This window comes from Penaeus japonicus, unplaced genomic scaffold (assembly GCF_977035675.1).
Source record: "Penaeus japonicus unplaced genomic scaffold, GWHDUDI00000001_assembly GWHDUDI00000013, whole genome shotgun sequence".
NCBI lineage: Eukaryota > Metazoa > Arthropoda > Malacostraca > Decapoda > Penaeidae > Penaeus > Penaeus japonicus.
In genome coordinates, this window is record NW_028234415.1 from 36448231 (window position 1) to 36463230 (window position 15000).

General features: G+C 41.3%; 1 protein-coding gene across 11 annotated transcripts in view; it reads right to left on the reverse strand.

The window, feature by feature from the left end:
- Positions 1 to 787: 787 nt before the first annotated feature.
- Positions 788 to 15000, reverse strand: part of Hr3 (nuclear hormone receptor 3 ROR-beta) — a 205511-nt gene continuing 191298 nt past the window's right edge. For 7 of the 11 annotated variants that reach the window (XM_043006043.2, XM_043006039.2, XM_086543485.1 and 4 more), the window contains 9 exons: positions 13020 to 13182; positions 12417 to 12610; positions 10400 to 10909; positions 8030 to 8172; positions 7693 to 7825; positions 7264 to 7488; positions 3921 to 4074; positions 3643 to 3762; positions 788 to 3301 (listed from right to left, as the gene is read on the reverse strand). In XM_043006043.2, the coding sequence (XP_042861977.1) occupies positions 3657 to 3762; positions 3921 to 4074; positions 7264 to 7488; positions 7693 to 7825; positions 8030 to 8172; positions 10400 to 10909; positions 12417 to 12610; positions 13020 to 13182 (1628 nt within the window). In that variant the 3' untranslated portion in view covers positions 788 to 3301; positions 3643 to 3656. The remainder of the gene's footprint in view (positions 3302 to 3642; positions 3763 to 3920; positions 4075 to 7263; positions 7489 to 7692; positions 7826 to 8029; positions 8173 to 10399; positions 10910 to 12416; positions 12611 to 13019; positions 13183 to 15000) is intronic. The other 4 variants (XM_043006047.2, XM_086543488.1, XM_086543487.1 and 1 more) reach the window with 2 other exon arrangements.

Genomic DNA, 15000 nt, shown 5'->3' on the forward strand with positions numbered 1-15000 from the left:
TTTAACGGGTTATCGAGCCATATTTTTAAATAGGTGTTTTGTTATCAGTATCAACATTATTTCCTTTGTGAACATCCTCTAATAATTCCATGCTAAGCCAAAGTTAGAAAAATTATGGCACTATTCATGTAAACACGAAAAAGTACGCTATTAAATTTCGATATCATTTATTGTCTATATTTAATATATATATCTATGTCAAGTTTTCTTGACATACGTAACTTGAGGATAGATTCAGTTATATTCTTAGTTATTTTCTACATTAGACTTTTATATATTTAATGGGTTGTCAGATTTGTTCTTGGTGATGAATCTACAAATTTTATATCAATTTCATAGAATTGATGTATAAACTGTTTAAAAAGAAAGTTTCTTTTTCTGTATGTAATTCTACATCTCGATTGTATATTCCAATGTAGTATATATTTAAGAATAAGGAAAACAGGTTTTCTATTGTCTGTGAGAAAACTCTTTTCCTAGTAGATTCTTATGACTTATTTGCCCATCTCATGGCCGCAGAAACTATAATTATGAATATGAACGGTTAGGTTCCTTTTATGCAATGTTATAATAATGCTTGAAATTATTTTCCAAAGTCATGGCTTGATAATGTTCAAGAATCGAAGGAAACTATTCCATCGTGTAGAAAGAGTGTAAATACTTTGATATAAAGAATTTTTTTTGTGATATACAACATTGACTGTTACCAGAATTTGTATTTTTGGCATGATATTCTCCTTCAACATGATAAAAGAATACGGACATGGGTTCATAAAAAGAAAAAAAGGAAAAAAGATTCACTTTTTATTATGTAATGACAGATGAGCATAATAAACTTTGGAACCTATAAAAAAAACTGATGATACCAAAGGCATAATAAAACTCCAAGTTAGCCAAAATACCAGTTTACTGTAACCCCTGTGTTTATGTGTGGTGAGTACAAGACGGCCTGGTTATTATCCCGCATACCAGAGAGGAAGGAGGGAGAGTCATTTAATATAACCAATAGGAGAATCTGTATACAACATACAGAGTTGCCGCTTGCTGCTTGCTGTTCTTTCCATCTCATGAAGCCCAGCACAGTCTTGGATGGTCATCACACAAATAAATAAATAGCTGGTTGGTGTCAGCAGGCAGCAAGCACTACGGCGGTGACCGGAGAATTTGTACAGTAGGGCTGTGACCTGATGCTCGCAGAGTGGGGCTGGACCGTTTCCTGATGCAACACTGACACCCGCAGAACAGAAACGCTTCTTCCTCGTGATTGAACAGGCCTAGGTCAGCCCCGGACTCTACAAAGCACACTAAACTCTAGATACTAAGCACTAGAGGTTCTCCAGCAACCGCCCTTAACATCTATGATAAAAGCGGTGTCTTTCTGTACACTTTTTCTATGGTCCAGTGGACCTAAAGCCAATCATATCAGCTGATTTCAGAATTATGTAATGTTACATGAAATACATGCCTGTGTGTGCGTGCGTGTGTGTGTGTGTGTGTGTGTGTGTGTGTGTGTGTGTGTGTGTGTGTGTGTGTGTGTGTGTGTGTGTGTGTGTGTGTGTGTGTGTGTGTGTGTGTGTGTGTGTGTGTGTGTGTGTGTGTGTGTGTGTGTGAGAGAGAGAGGGGGAGAGAGAGAGAGAGAGAGAGAGAGAGAGAGAGAGAGAGAGAGAGAGAGAGAGAGAGAGAGAGAGAGAGAGAGAGAGAGAGAGAGAGAGAGAGAGAGAGAGAGAGAGAGAGAGAGAGGGGGGGGGAGGGAGGCAGACAAACAGTGAGCGAGAGGGTGAGGAAGAAAGGGAGGGGGAGAGAGAGGGAGAGGAGGAAGGAGGAGGAGGAGAGAGAGAGAGAGAGAGAGAGAGAGAGAGAGAGAGAGAGAGAGAGAATCACGCAAGTGCGTGTGTGTGTGTGTGTTTTGGCGTGTCTTCCTTATCATTTCATTTATCTCATTTATATAAATACATATAAAATAGGTGACAGAAGACATCCACAGGCCTGAGCATACGGTCAGTACGACTGATAGAAATGGCTTTAGGCTCCCTTGGGCCAGAGACTTTACCAGACGTGGTCACGGGCCAGTGGGTCCAGGGCAGGTCACAGGAGGTCACGGGCCTTTAGGTCCAGGGCAGGACTGCAGGAGACAAGACAGGGCAGGAGAGCCTCGGCTCTAACCTATTTGTACTCTAGCGCGGCTGGAATGGGCAAAGGACGCGACACAGCGTATTTATGAGACTCTGAGGCCATTTAAGAGACGTGGACGCTCAGTACGTAAGACGGAATCCTTTTCACCACTTGAGCGTAAGTTTTCTATGTATCCAATTCTGCCATTCTACTGGCCACTTTGTCTGTGAGTCAGTCATTTTGATTGGGCGGTTCACTTCATCACTCAAGCACTGTCGCAAGAACCCAGTTTTAAGGCAGTTTTCTACAGTTTTCTGCCCGCACCAGTGCCCGTCTAAATGACTCTCATTTTCTTTGTACCACTGTTCCAATCCCCTTTCATTTACATTCATGTTTTGTTGGGACATGAACAAGCATGGCAAATCGTGACCACATCAGTTGCAGGTTAGTATGAACTGGCACAATATATGATTTCAGTATGTGTTTGCTGGGAAAAGCTGAACAAAAATAAATTAAACTATACAAAATTATAAGCTAGCTAAACTTATAAAAAGAAAAAAAAAATTAAACATAATGATGGGTATGATGACATGATTAAGTGGTAATTTTGTTTATACCTTTTGTTGACAATGATAAATATGAATGATAACTTTACCTATGGGCAATAAAGATTTCTAGTATACAACAATTCACATAATGTAATTAAATATTCTTTTAAGTATACAATATCTTCAATTTACAAAGATAAGGATCATTGTCAAGGGTGTTCACATGACTCCTTAAAAAATAAACTGTATAGTATCATCAACCTTGGACATAGCAAGAGAGGGTCAAGACTTCTCACTAACACTTAGCTAAGAGGCCGCCGTTGCCCGACTCTCTGGGTGTAAGGCATCTTTATCAACATTATAATCTACACGGGGGCTGTTGCAGGCTTAGATCTGAGACAAGAGGTTCTTAGTATCCCACTCCTCTAAACAGAACTCCTGTTAGACTCTGTAAAACTCACAACACATCTATAATGGTATTTTAAAGAGTCCATAGTCCTCTGTGCTAACAAGTAACACTAACAAACAAGTCACGAAGGTAATGTACAGACGATTCATTCACTTGTAGAAAATAATGTGATCGAGCAACAGAAGCAGGAGAGTAGATCGCTCTTCTGCACTATTAATCTTCACCAGGATATCTGCGAAAAAGAGAGATGTATGCATTATGATCTGTACAACAGGTTCACATAAAGACAAGTTATGTCAACCCTCAATGGCAATAACGATCTGCATGCATGTATTATTCTTGATTATTTTAAGATGCTATTTTCCGAATTTTATCTAATACTTTCTGTATAGAAATCAATATAAGATAAATAATACTATCACTAATATTCTACTGATGCTACTTTTACTATCCGCAGTTACAAGTAAAAGTCATATTCATTATTTTACGAAAGTAGTCTACACTTTATAATCCAAAGGCATTGGCTAACGGACATTTGCCGAAGAAACTGGGTATACAGCCTCCTTATCTCACCTGGTATAGGCACCTCAGGAATCTACATTGAAGATCTCCTTGTGAAGATCTGAGAACTGAAGGTGTGGTGCATTCCTCTTGAACTTGCTCAGTGCTTCCTGGTGTAGCATGCTCAGCTCCCTATTTTAAAGAGCAGAAAACACACATTTTAATCTTTTTCTTGAGTGAAGCAGTAAGTGACCAAATATTCTATCCTTTATAACTTAAGACTTAGAGAATGACAAGTTTCCTATTATTTCGAAAAGAAAAGAAACAGACAGAAAACAACCGTTGCTCACCTGAGGGCTGGCATCTTCGCCAGCAAGAAGGCATAGACCGTGATGTCCCCCTTGACTGGGTATCGGTGTGTCTTCTCGAGCTCCAGACAGAGCGATCGCCCAACAGCCTCGTTCAGCTTGGAAATCTCGTCAGTCCCACGCAAGCCAGGCCGATCTGTTCAAGGAGAAAAAAAGGAAAATGTGAGAGGTATTATAATCTATCCGTAACTCCACAGGTTCTAAGTCCTGATAGGCTACTGGCTCGCTTATGAATCTCCAGACAGGAGCACACAGAAGGCCCAAGAAGTATTGTGAGCAGTAAGCAGAAATAAAACTGACAGTCATTAAATCACTCTTGCCATTCTCAGGTCAACTAGTATCAGTGAAGTCATTATTGTCAACCATAGTAGGCTTGCTAGTCAATTCGCTTTCCTTTTATCCTTATTCAAACGATGTCATTCGAAAAAAAACCCTTTTAACAATAATTCCACTTATTTTCTTATCATATTCACGGAAGTGCAAGCCAGTTACCTCAACAGGACTTCCAGAGGTTGATATACACACAGGCTAGCAGAATTAAATCAATTCACACCATAGAGTCAACCAATACTAATGACAGAGAAAAATAATTTTGTAATCAAAACTTGATAAATTATTTTAAAGAATCATCCATTTCTCTTATTCTCCCCCGCTACATACCTCGTTCTGCCTGAGTGTATCTTCCCCCTCGATATTGCAAATCAACCTCACACAAAGAAACTCCAAGAGGAACTGGTTACTTTCATAGAATCTGGCATACACAAAATTAAAGCATTCCCAATGATATCTGACACAGTTTGTACACTTCAAATCAAATCATTAGGAACTACCTCACGCATCAACACCAGATTCAACTATCCTCTCAATTAAGACTAAAGATACTATGCAGCGTTAACTACAGGACAGTCACATAAAAGATTGGTTAACAAATGTAGGCGTGGTTTACAGGCAGCCTAGTGCAGGTCCAAAGCATGCTAGTTAACTAAAACAGATACAGCATTTGGCCGTCGCTCATTTCAAAGGTATTTCTTATTCATAACCCGAATGCGAAAAACAAAACAAAGAGCCACCAAGTGCTGTATCTGGCCCCAGTTATGACCTGGAATAGAAATGTGAAAATACAAAATGCTGTTAGTTAACCACACAAAATAAGTTAATAAAGTGAGTTGTGAGTAATGCCAAAAGCCTGTCTTAGGAAGACAGAAGGTAGAAGAAAAAATCAAAGACACCATACAACAAATACAATCTACTAGTCACTGTGTCCTGGTCACTTGTCTCTCCTGTTCCTCAAAGAGAGAGATGATGCTCCAGGCCTATCCTTTACTTTCAGTTAAGATAACAAGCCTTCACATTACTCTACTAAAATTTTCAAACACATCAAAAAAAAGTGTTCACGAAAATGAAACTAAATATGAACCGGAATGTCTACATCTAGCTTGCAGTAGTGAAAACCGCAGCATTTATGACAGACTGATCAAGCAAGGTTCTGAGGTTTGTTCTTTACACCACATGGACCATAATCACGAGGGAGTTCCATTCAATAAACTCACCCCTGATTTCAATAAAGGGAAAATAATGCAATCGGAAACTTTAAGATTATTTAAGGTCCTTTTTCTTATCATATGTTAGATTCTTTTTCCTTGGTTGTTGTTTCAGTCTGTGAGAAGCAAAGCCTAGTTACTGCAAACCATGCTCTCGCACACACACACTTGCAATAATTTTGTGAATAAGTATTATCGAAAATGAAAAGACAATGTGTTTTTTTTAATGTTCCTCGTGCACATCATACATACACGTATGTAAATATATAGAGCTGTGTATGTATATGTGTACGCAAGTATAAGAATGAATAGCTTAATGTGTGTGTGTGTGTGTGTGTGTGTGTGTGTGTGTGTGTGTGTGTGTGTGTGCGTGTGCGTGTGCGTGTGCGTGTGCGTGTGCGTGTGCGTGTGCGTGTGCGTGTGCGTGTGCGTGTGCGTGTGCGTGTTTGTTTGTGTGTGCGTGTTTGTGTTTAAGAAAAAAAAGTTGGAGTCGAATGCAGCAGTACGAAAATAACATTCAGACTATGTAAAATATTGTAGCCAATAATTCCTGTTAAACTATAGGAAAGGCTGAGTCCTTGTGGCAAACAGAGGTGCTTATGCCTGCGTGCCAAACTGTTAATTCAAACAGCAAACAAAAGACAACAAAGAAGTCATGTCTCAAAAGGCATATGACAGATGAACAAGCTCTAACACCAAACATTTGTATAAGTCATAACTTCATTCAGTATTTGCAACAACTTTATGTTAAACTGTTGATTCTTTGAATGACAGAAATGCATTAATACAAAGAGTTGGTCTAGAAGAAACGGACACACAAATAAATGTAAAGAAAGCAAATAATGCTTCATCATCAAGCGGCAGCAACAGTGGACCTCAAGATCGTATTTGAACCCCAGCTCTCTGAGAAACTCCCTCGCGGTCTTCCAGCTCTTGTGTCGTGAGTCAGTAATGCCATGAAAGTCTATGGAAGGAGAAGCTAAAACGCCTATTCACAGGTGATCCTTTTGTGACAATGAGAAGCCTACCTTTCCTAGATTGGATATTCAAGGTAATTACATTTCATGCAAGTTGGGTATTAGATCCATAGAAAATGATTTTTTTTTAGTTCCCATTCTTGAAGATGTTTACCCAGATAGTAGCAGTGAAGGTGATTTATCTTTAAAATGATATTCAGTGGGTGTTAAGAAAATTTCTATGTCTATATAATAATGGCATATGGTAAAGTTTAATTCATGAGATAACAACGGTGAGCAGGTGATACTATCAAGCTGGTAGCCTGGAGAGTTTCAGAGAGAGTGGCGTGTTAGTTGTACTTACAGTAATGGTGCCTTTGTTGTAGTTAAGAGAAGTAGAGACCAGGGCCTCAGCTAGACCACCAAGCATGAGCCTTACCCGAGGTGTAACCACAGGACTGCCGCCATCACCCTGCCGCCCAAGTCATTGCATACATAAGTTAGTCCTCAGTCAAATAGGCAACATTCCCACGGTGGGGGGAATAACATGTTAGTCACTGTTCCTTCTGCTTCGTTCCAGCAATCCTCGCGGGAGAATTCTGGAACGAACCTCCTCCTCCACATGTAAGGCCTAGCATCTGGTGAAGTCACGTGTCCATGTGTCTGAGGCAATGACTGAGGCGGCGGGTTGGGATGGAGCATCGATCATAAAGGGTTTCCCAGTCACACTGGGGGTAAAGCAGCACACTGGGTGGCAACACTGATGCCAACCCCATCCATCCAGGGCGCCATCATCAGCACTACCACCACCACTCCCTTGTGTCTTACCTGCTTGTAGGAGCACAAGAGCAGAGTACAAGCCTAACTCTGTGTCTGTCAACTTAAGTTCAGCGATAGTTTTGGCAAATTCAAAGACGTTGTTAACAAGTTTCATTTCCACTGTCTCTGTTGTGAGGAAAGCCTCCATGGGCAGTAGTGTGTCACCATAGACTACGCAGTTCTGATTCACATCGTAGTACCGGGTCATCCGAAGCACTGCCAGCTCGAAACTCCCTGTGGAAATAGAACACACATGGTAGTCGAAACATTGTGAAGGATGAGTGAGGCAAAACAAAAATAAAACAATCACTTATGGGCATTCAGATGACTTATTCAACCAGTTTTAATCTGTACTTACACATCAAAATCTGGAGAACAAAATCAAACCGAAGGGCAATTTACTATACATTCTTGAAAAGCATCATTGAATTTCCTTACCTGCTTTGAGAAGAACAATTTGATCATCTTGAGAAAACTTTCTAAAGCCTGGAACGGCTTTAGCAAATTCAATGATCTGTTGAATGACTGATGTCAGTTTCTGAGCACAGTCATACCAAAGTTCTTCATGTGCCTAAAAATACAAATCAGGGGTAGAATCATGGACAGTCAGCTAATAAATTGATAATTAACATTATATGAGTGATGATTAACATTACATGATAATAACCAGAGATTAAAGGAAAAAAATCTCTCTTTCCCTCGTGTTATTTACAACTGAGTTTCTCCATTATCCCAATCATCAAGAGAACACTCTACTTATGCCATCAAAGTTTACCATATTCTTGTAGTAATTGATATTGGTGATGTCCGGAGACTGTTTCCTCATGACATCTAATATGTGCTCGGTTGAGTAGAGACACGTCCGTAAGTGGGCATCAGCGACCCAGCGAGCGATGATCTCTGCTAATTGCTCCGGATCTGGGGGGAGAAAATGGCGAGTGAGGGTGTGCTACAGGGGAGGCACCGGGCTTTCCCTCAAGGATCTTTTGTAACAGTTATAGTTGTCCAGATACACTTACTGTATATCTCCAAAGGGTATATCAAGGTGATATGAATTGGCAAGTATAATTTCCAGTTACAAAGGGTTTACGATAACATTTGCGTATACAATGGAGATTAATTATATAATTCATTTCATTATTTTGGTTATTGTAAAGATGCCGCATCTCCTTACACCAATAAGTTGAAAATAAAACAAAGTTTTAGCTTTGGCAATTAGTATAGATCAAAGTGGCAAAATGGAAAATAAAACAAAAGGAAAACTAACATTTACAGACGTAAAAAGACAAGCTGATGCATAAATGCGAGAGTAAAGTCAATCCATATCTAATTTCCATAGCAGTTCTATTAAGCGAAGCATCTGTTATGTATGATATACTGTAATACCTTCCAGTCTGGTTACACACTTTAAAGGCCCAGATTAGACTGACTAGTCTAGTTAAGGTTATGGCAATCATAACTTCTTCACACACTTGTAGCGACAGGAGCAGCAATAGAGGAAAATTATATCGTTGAAAAAATCTACATATATGGTATGGAGAGTGGGTGTGTGAGTCCGTGTGAATGTGTGTTTGTGTTTGTTTGTTTGTGTGTGTGTGTGTGTGTGTGTGTGTGTGTGTGTGTGTGTGTGTGTGTGTGTGTGTGTGTGTGTGTGTGTGTGTGTGTGTGTGTGTGTGTGTGAAAAAATGAGAGAGAGAGAGAAAGAAGGCCATACGGAGCAAAAGAATGTTGTAAAATATCCCATGCTTTGGTACTGTTTTTTCTATTCAAAACTAGAAGTAGCTTTGAACCTTTTTTTAGGCTGCTCCTGTTTGGTCACTGTAAATGAATTCCATGGAACCTTTCATTCATTTATGAATATACAGTTGGGCAAGAACATCCAAGATAAAAAAAAAAATACGTGATTTCTTACATAATACCCTGTCACTCTGGGAGAGAATCGACAAAGCTTTCGAAAATGTGATTACGAAGTCATGTACGAAAGAAATTCACGGATTGTAGTCGACAGCCTTTAAAGATCCAATGCTACTTTTTCGCTACTTTATCGCGTCTGAAACCTTGAAAAGCAACAGCCACATTAGATCACCCAAACAGAGGAAGGTGGAAAGGAACGACAGAGAGAGAGAGAGAGAGAGAGAGAGAGAGAGAGAGAGAGAGAGAGAGAGAGAGAGAGAGAGAGAGAGAGAGAGAGAGAGAGAGAGATTTTGATTAGTTTATTCATACTATATACAGTGTAGAGAGAGAAAGAGAGAGAGAGAGAGAGAGAGAGAGATTGATTTTGATTTTGATAAGTTTATTCATACTATATACAGTGTAGAGAGAGAGAGAGAGAGAGAGAGAGAGAGAGAGAGAGAGAGAGAGAGAGAGAGCGAAAGGAATTAAGGCGAATGTGCTGTTGCGGTGTATGTGTGCGCGTGTGTTGTGTGTGTGGGTGGCTGGGGGGGGGGGGGTGAGCGTGCATGTGTATGTATGTTTGAGTGTGTGTGTTTGCTAGTGCTTTCCTTTTTCGCTTTACCTTTAAAAGCAAGGTACAACATTTTAATTTAATTTTTTATCCTGGCACAGAAAGTTCATTAACCAGACTGCGAATGGAGTAGACTTAATATGATAAATCCTTTGGCATTTAGTCATTATGAACTAGTAAAACACACGTAATTCTCTACAAACAAGAAGTTGCGTTCCTAACCAGTAATTAAGACACTCTAACTGCTATGGAGACTAGATCCTCACATGTGCTAAAACACTGTTTTATTTTCCGACACTACTTTTCACATTTTGATACACACACATTGCATCCAACTGCATATTTAAGAATGTCGAGGTCCTGTTTCCTGGAACTCATTCACGGGTGAACAAACAAAAGGTAACTTCACTCAACCTAACCGCAGCAAAACACAAAAAAAGCAAAGGCTCCAACTCGTTTCTCGAAGGTCTTGACTTACCGCTCAAATGTTTTTTTGTGTAGGCAGCCTTAGAAACTTTATAACAGCTGATAGATACATTACTCAATCAATTAAAATCATAAGAAGTCCTTAGTTGTTAGCTCTCTAGTCAATTAAGATTCTGCGATAAGCTTATGCAATCATGCAGTCATGCAACAGATAACCATGCAAGTATTGTGTGCATGCAATTATCGGAAGCTTACGGGGAGACACGCTTTCTTCTTCTGGTAACACTGTTGCACCGACTACAGTTGGCTGCTGTTGTTGCTGTTGCTGTTGTAGATGCTGTTGCTGTTGTTGCTGTAGCTGCTGGTGTGGCTGTTGCTGCTGCTGAGGTTGACTGAGGGGTGGAGAGGTGGGTCCGGGAGGCAGGTACGTCGTACTGTCTACGGGAGTAAAGTTCTTGTCGGACATACTGGAAGCACCACCACCTTCACCCAATCTGGTGGTGGTCTGCAAGGTGTCCATGTTAAAGCACGTCTCTACTTCTTCCTTTATAAGTATGTCTGCTCCTCCAATGAGGCTTCCACCACCTCCCCCTCCACCTCCTCCTCCTCCTCCTCCTTCCCCTCCTCCTCCTCCTCCACCTCCTCCTCCGGGCCCTGCACCGCGCATCTGACCACCACCTGTTTGCTCGCTTCCTCCTCCACCTCCACCAACTCCTCCTCCTCCACCTCCTGTGCCAGCTCCTCTGTGAACGTACCCGCCTTTACCTGAGGAGTGAGGACCCAACACCTGAGCATTAGTGAGGACCCAAGGCAGGTGAGATGACCAACCCACAAGCACCGTGCATGCAATAAAGAAGACTAGTTCTTATAGAGTTTTGTGTCATACCAGTCATGTCATTATATATTCAGACATTTAGAGGGTTATGATTCAAATATTGCATGATTTCCCAAGTTAGTGGCTATAGTAACATTATGCACATTTGACTGCTTTAAGCAAAACTCCCAAATATTACTTTAGGCTCTTCTGCTTGCACGGGTCTTGTCACCATGTTATAACATAAATAATTAACAAAACTCAGTCATCTATACATTTTAAATCTATCCTGAGCTATATTTAACTGTGTCAAGCTTAGGACCAGCATGACAGTTCTTTACAAAGACTGCTTTGATAGTTAAGAGGGGCTTTCTGACAGATCTACATCATTTAATAATATACTCCCCTGCAATACTTTTTTTTCAATAATTAAAATATTCCTAAAATATCAATGTCTCATTTATTCTAACAGTGTATTCAGTTATAAGTCACTCCATTCATCAAAAGAGAGAGGCTGCACGTCTGTTAGGTCAAATGTCATAAGCACGTGATCCTTAGGACAGGAGGACAATAAAGTGCACTGTAGTTATATTTGTACATAGTATTTATAGACTTACCGTTTTAAAGGATGTGATGAAAAAAAGCTATCTTAGAATATCTCATGTATCTTTTTAAAAAGGTGAATGAACAGTGAAATTTCCAAATGAGTGATTCCTTTATGTATGCTTTCTTTTTTACCCATGAAACTTTGAAATACTAAATCAGTAATAAAAAAATTATTGTAAAATTACATAATATGTGGGTCACAGAATTTTCTTCGACAAAGAACAACACACGGCTTCTGAAAGCCGTATTCCAAATAAACTCAACTTGCAGTAAAAACAACCTTCAAAAAGGTAAGTGTATACCTAAATGAGAAAAACTTCTTTAGTGCTTTTAAATAGTGCTGTTTACTATCTCTAATTATGTGTGCCCAACTATGCATAATCATCCCTACCATGCCTTACCTGACTGTTATGATCTCCCTCCGTGTCAGCAGTAATCATCTGGTACTTTTAGAGAACCATACTTTACACTTACCATAACTACAGACTAGGCAGATAAACTGAACTCAAATTACATAGACTCAGGGTATTTACAAGCCGTGGACCACTGTAGCATTTTTTTATAAGTTTGGAATACTGTGTCTCTAAACAAAGGGGTAATTTGAAAAAAACAACACGTCAGTAATGAGCAGCAAGGTCTCATTAATAATCTAAGTGGCGTCATTAATGGAAAGGAGTGATGAACCATGATGACGCCAAACACGAAATACTGAACAATATTACTTCAGAAATACATTAAAGAATCAATAAACTGTTGTTGTTTTCTGAAGATAGCCAAAAGACGGGTCCTTAAAGGGATAATATAGGAAGGGAAACGGCTAGGAGACGATGGTTCTCCTGGCAGCTAACTTACCAGAGGACACAACAGGTGACATTGCCCCAGAGTCCGGTAGTGGATCTAAAGAGGTCTGGCGAACATCACCAAAAGTGGTAGAATCGACCACATAATCTGGGGTGATCTCAAAAGGTATTGTAGAAGTGGTAGTCTGAGGCGTATAGTTGTACCCTGTAGGCGTAAAGGACGTAAGGTCTGGGCTGTAGTGGTACCTGCAAGATGAAACATGACGTAAGGATCGCGGATAGAAATAGGCAGACGTTTCCAAGGTATATCATTTTGTCCAATGTCCTTTTCCCGAAGTTCTGCTGCGGCTAATTCTTGTTAATGAAATAGAATACAAAGGCTTGCATTTGTATATATGTTATAGTCAGGCTTCCTATCAATAGACACTCACAGCGAAGAACAAGTATACTTTGTGATTTGAATTGGAAAGGTCAGGGACTATATATAAAGCTGATGCCCGGAAATGGGTTTGTCTGAGATGAAAGGATGGGGATGCAAGGAGAGCAGGAAAGGGATAGAATCTATGCAGAATGGCGTTATCAGTAGAAAGACACAATGGGGAAAGAAACGCTGATATAGGATGAGGCGAGAGCAGCAGGCTGGATAGGAACTCACGTGGGCGGGTAGATATCTGAGGATGTGGGCGTGGGCGGCTCGTACATGGAGGAGTCTGGCGAGGTCTCTTGTCCTGGCACGGCCCTCATCTGCGCCCTGTGGTAGCGTACTTCGTCTTCCACCTTCTCACGTTGCTTCTTGCTCATGCGCCCAAACTTCACAGCTGAAACACAAGTCAACATAGTTATTAACAATGCTACTTTTCACAACGGCATATCTTCTTACCATTGTAACACAATACAAACATACAAAATTGAACAATAATGTGTCCAAGTGTATTTAGATTCCCCATTAGGAATAGACACCCGTAACTTATAAAGCGTATAATACGAGTACTAAAAAACAATGGAAAGCTTAACGATCTCGCTTCACAGTGAACCTTCCGCCCACTGACACGCGTTCTAGGAAAGAGCAAAGAAATGTCAATCCATCCCGCGACCGGCAGTAAAATGATCGCAGAGGCCGCTCTCCCTTCTCTGCGAGATGAAGGAGAATGATGCATGTGTAGGAATCATGCTGAACGAGCTATAAACAAAATAACGAAGGGGAAAGCAAGAAAACACACAAATATCCCCGTATTCGTGTGTTTTTCTGTTTCCCCTTCGTTGTTTTGTTTACGGAATGACGCATGCACTTCGGAACCAACGGACTCCTTTCCTGTCCGGTTATTTTCAATCCCTAAAAGAGTTACACATTGCCTTTATACTTTACATGAGAGAGCCACAGTCTGCAGTATTTTTTTATTTTTGTCGAAAACTATTATTGCCGCTCTTTGTCAAATGCTCAGGTGGAGGTCAAGCGGAGGTCGCGCTCCTACCCAGCGCTCAAGTGGAGGTCACGCTCCCTAGCAAGCAAGCAGAGATCACTCTTCTACCCAGCGCTCAGGCAGAGGTCATGCTTCTGCCCAGCGCTCAGGTCGAGGTCATGCACTACCCAGAGCTTAGGCAGAGGTCACGCTCCTACCCAGCGCTCAGGCAGAGGTCGCGCTCCTGCCCAGCGCTCAGGCGGAGGTCACGCACTACCCGGAGCTTAGGCAGAGGTCGCGCTCCTGCCCAGCGCTCAGGCGGAGGTCACGCACTACCCGGAGCTTAGGCAGAGGTCACGCTCCTGCCTGCGCTCGGGCGGAGGTCCCAGCAGCGCGCCGTGGCTGTCCATCGGCTGGGCAGAACGCGGAAGTCACGTAAGTCTACCTGGCGGGGATCCAACGCCACCCCCAGCGTTGCCCGGGGCCACAGGGCGCCTTCCTAACCCACTCCTGTTCCCTGGTGTCCTATACCCGCTCATGTTCGTGTCTTGGGACGTACTCCTGTGCCTCAGTGCAATTCTTGTGTGTCCGAATGTGCGCGCGCGCGTGTGTAGGTATGTGAGGGGTGCGCGTGCCTACACGTGTGTGTGAGTATGCGTATCTGTGAATGTATTAATGTTAAAGTACTCGTGCTAACTTGTTGTTTGTGTAATTGCATGGTGTGTGTGTGTGTGTGTGTGTGTGTGTGTGTGTGTGTGTGTGTGTGTGTGTGTGTGTGTGTGTGTGTGTGTGTGTGTGTGTGTGTGCGCGCGCGTGCGTGCGTGCGTGCGTGTGCGTGTTCGTGCGCGTGTGCGAGTGTGTGTGTGTGTGTGTGTGTGTGTGTATGGTATAAATATAAGTGAGTGAGTATGAGTGTGCGTTTGGGTATGCACGTGTGTGTGCGCATATGCGTGTGCAGTTTCATAAATATTCATTGCTTGTTCATCAAACTCAATTAGGCGAAAATAATTTCATCAATGAAATTAAATACTCATTAACCACTAGTTGCAACCCAAGCGATTACTCTTCGGAATATTAATCTAAACATTTTAAATGTTAATATAAATAAACAATAAGACATGTCCAAACAACATAACACCGTCATTACCGAAGGGTCTTCGCCTAATGTTGTCATTGTCATAGTTTTCCCATTCTTCTTCCCGTCTCTCGGAGCGCCGTGACTATTATTACGGCGAG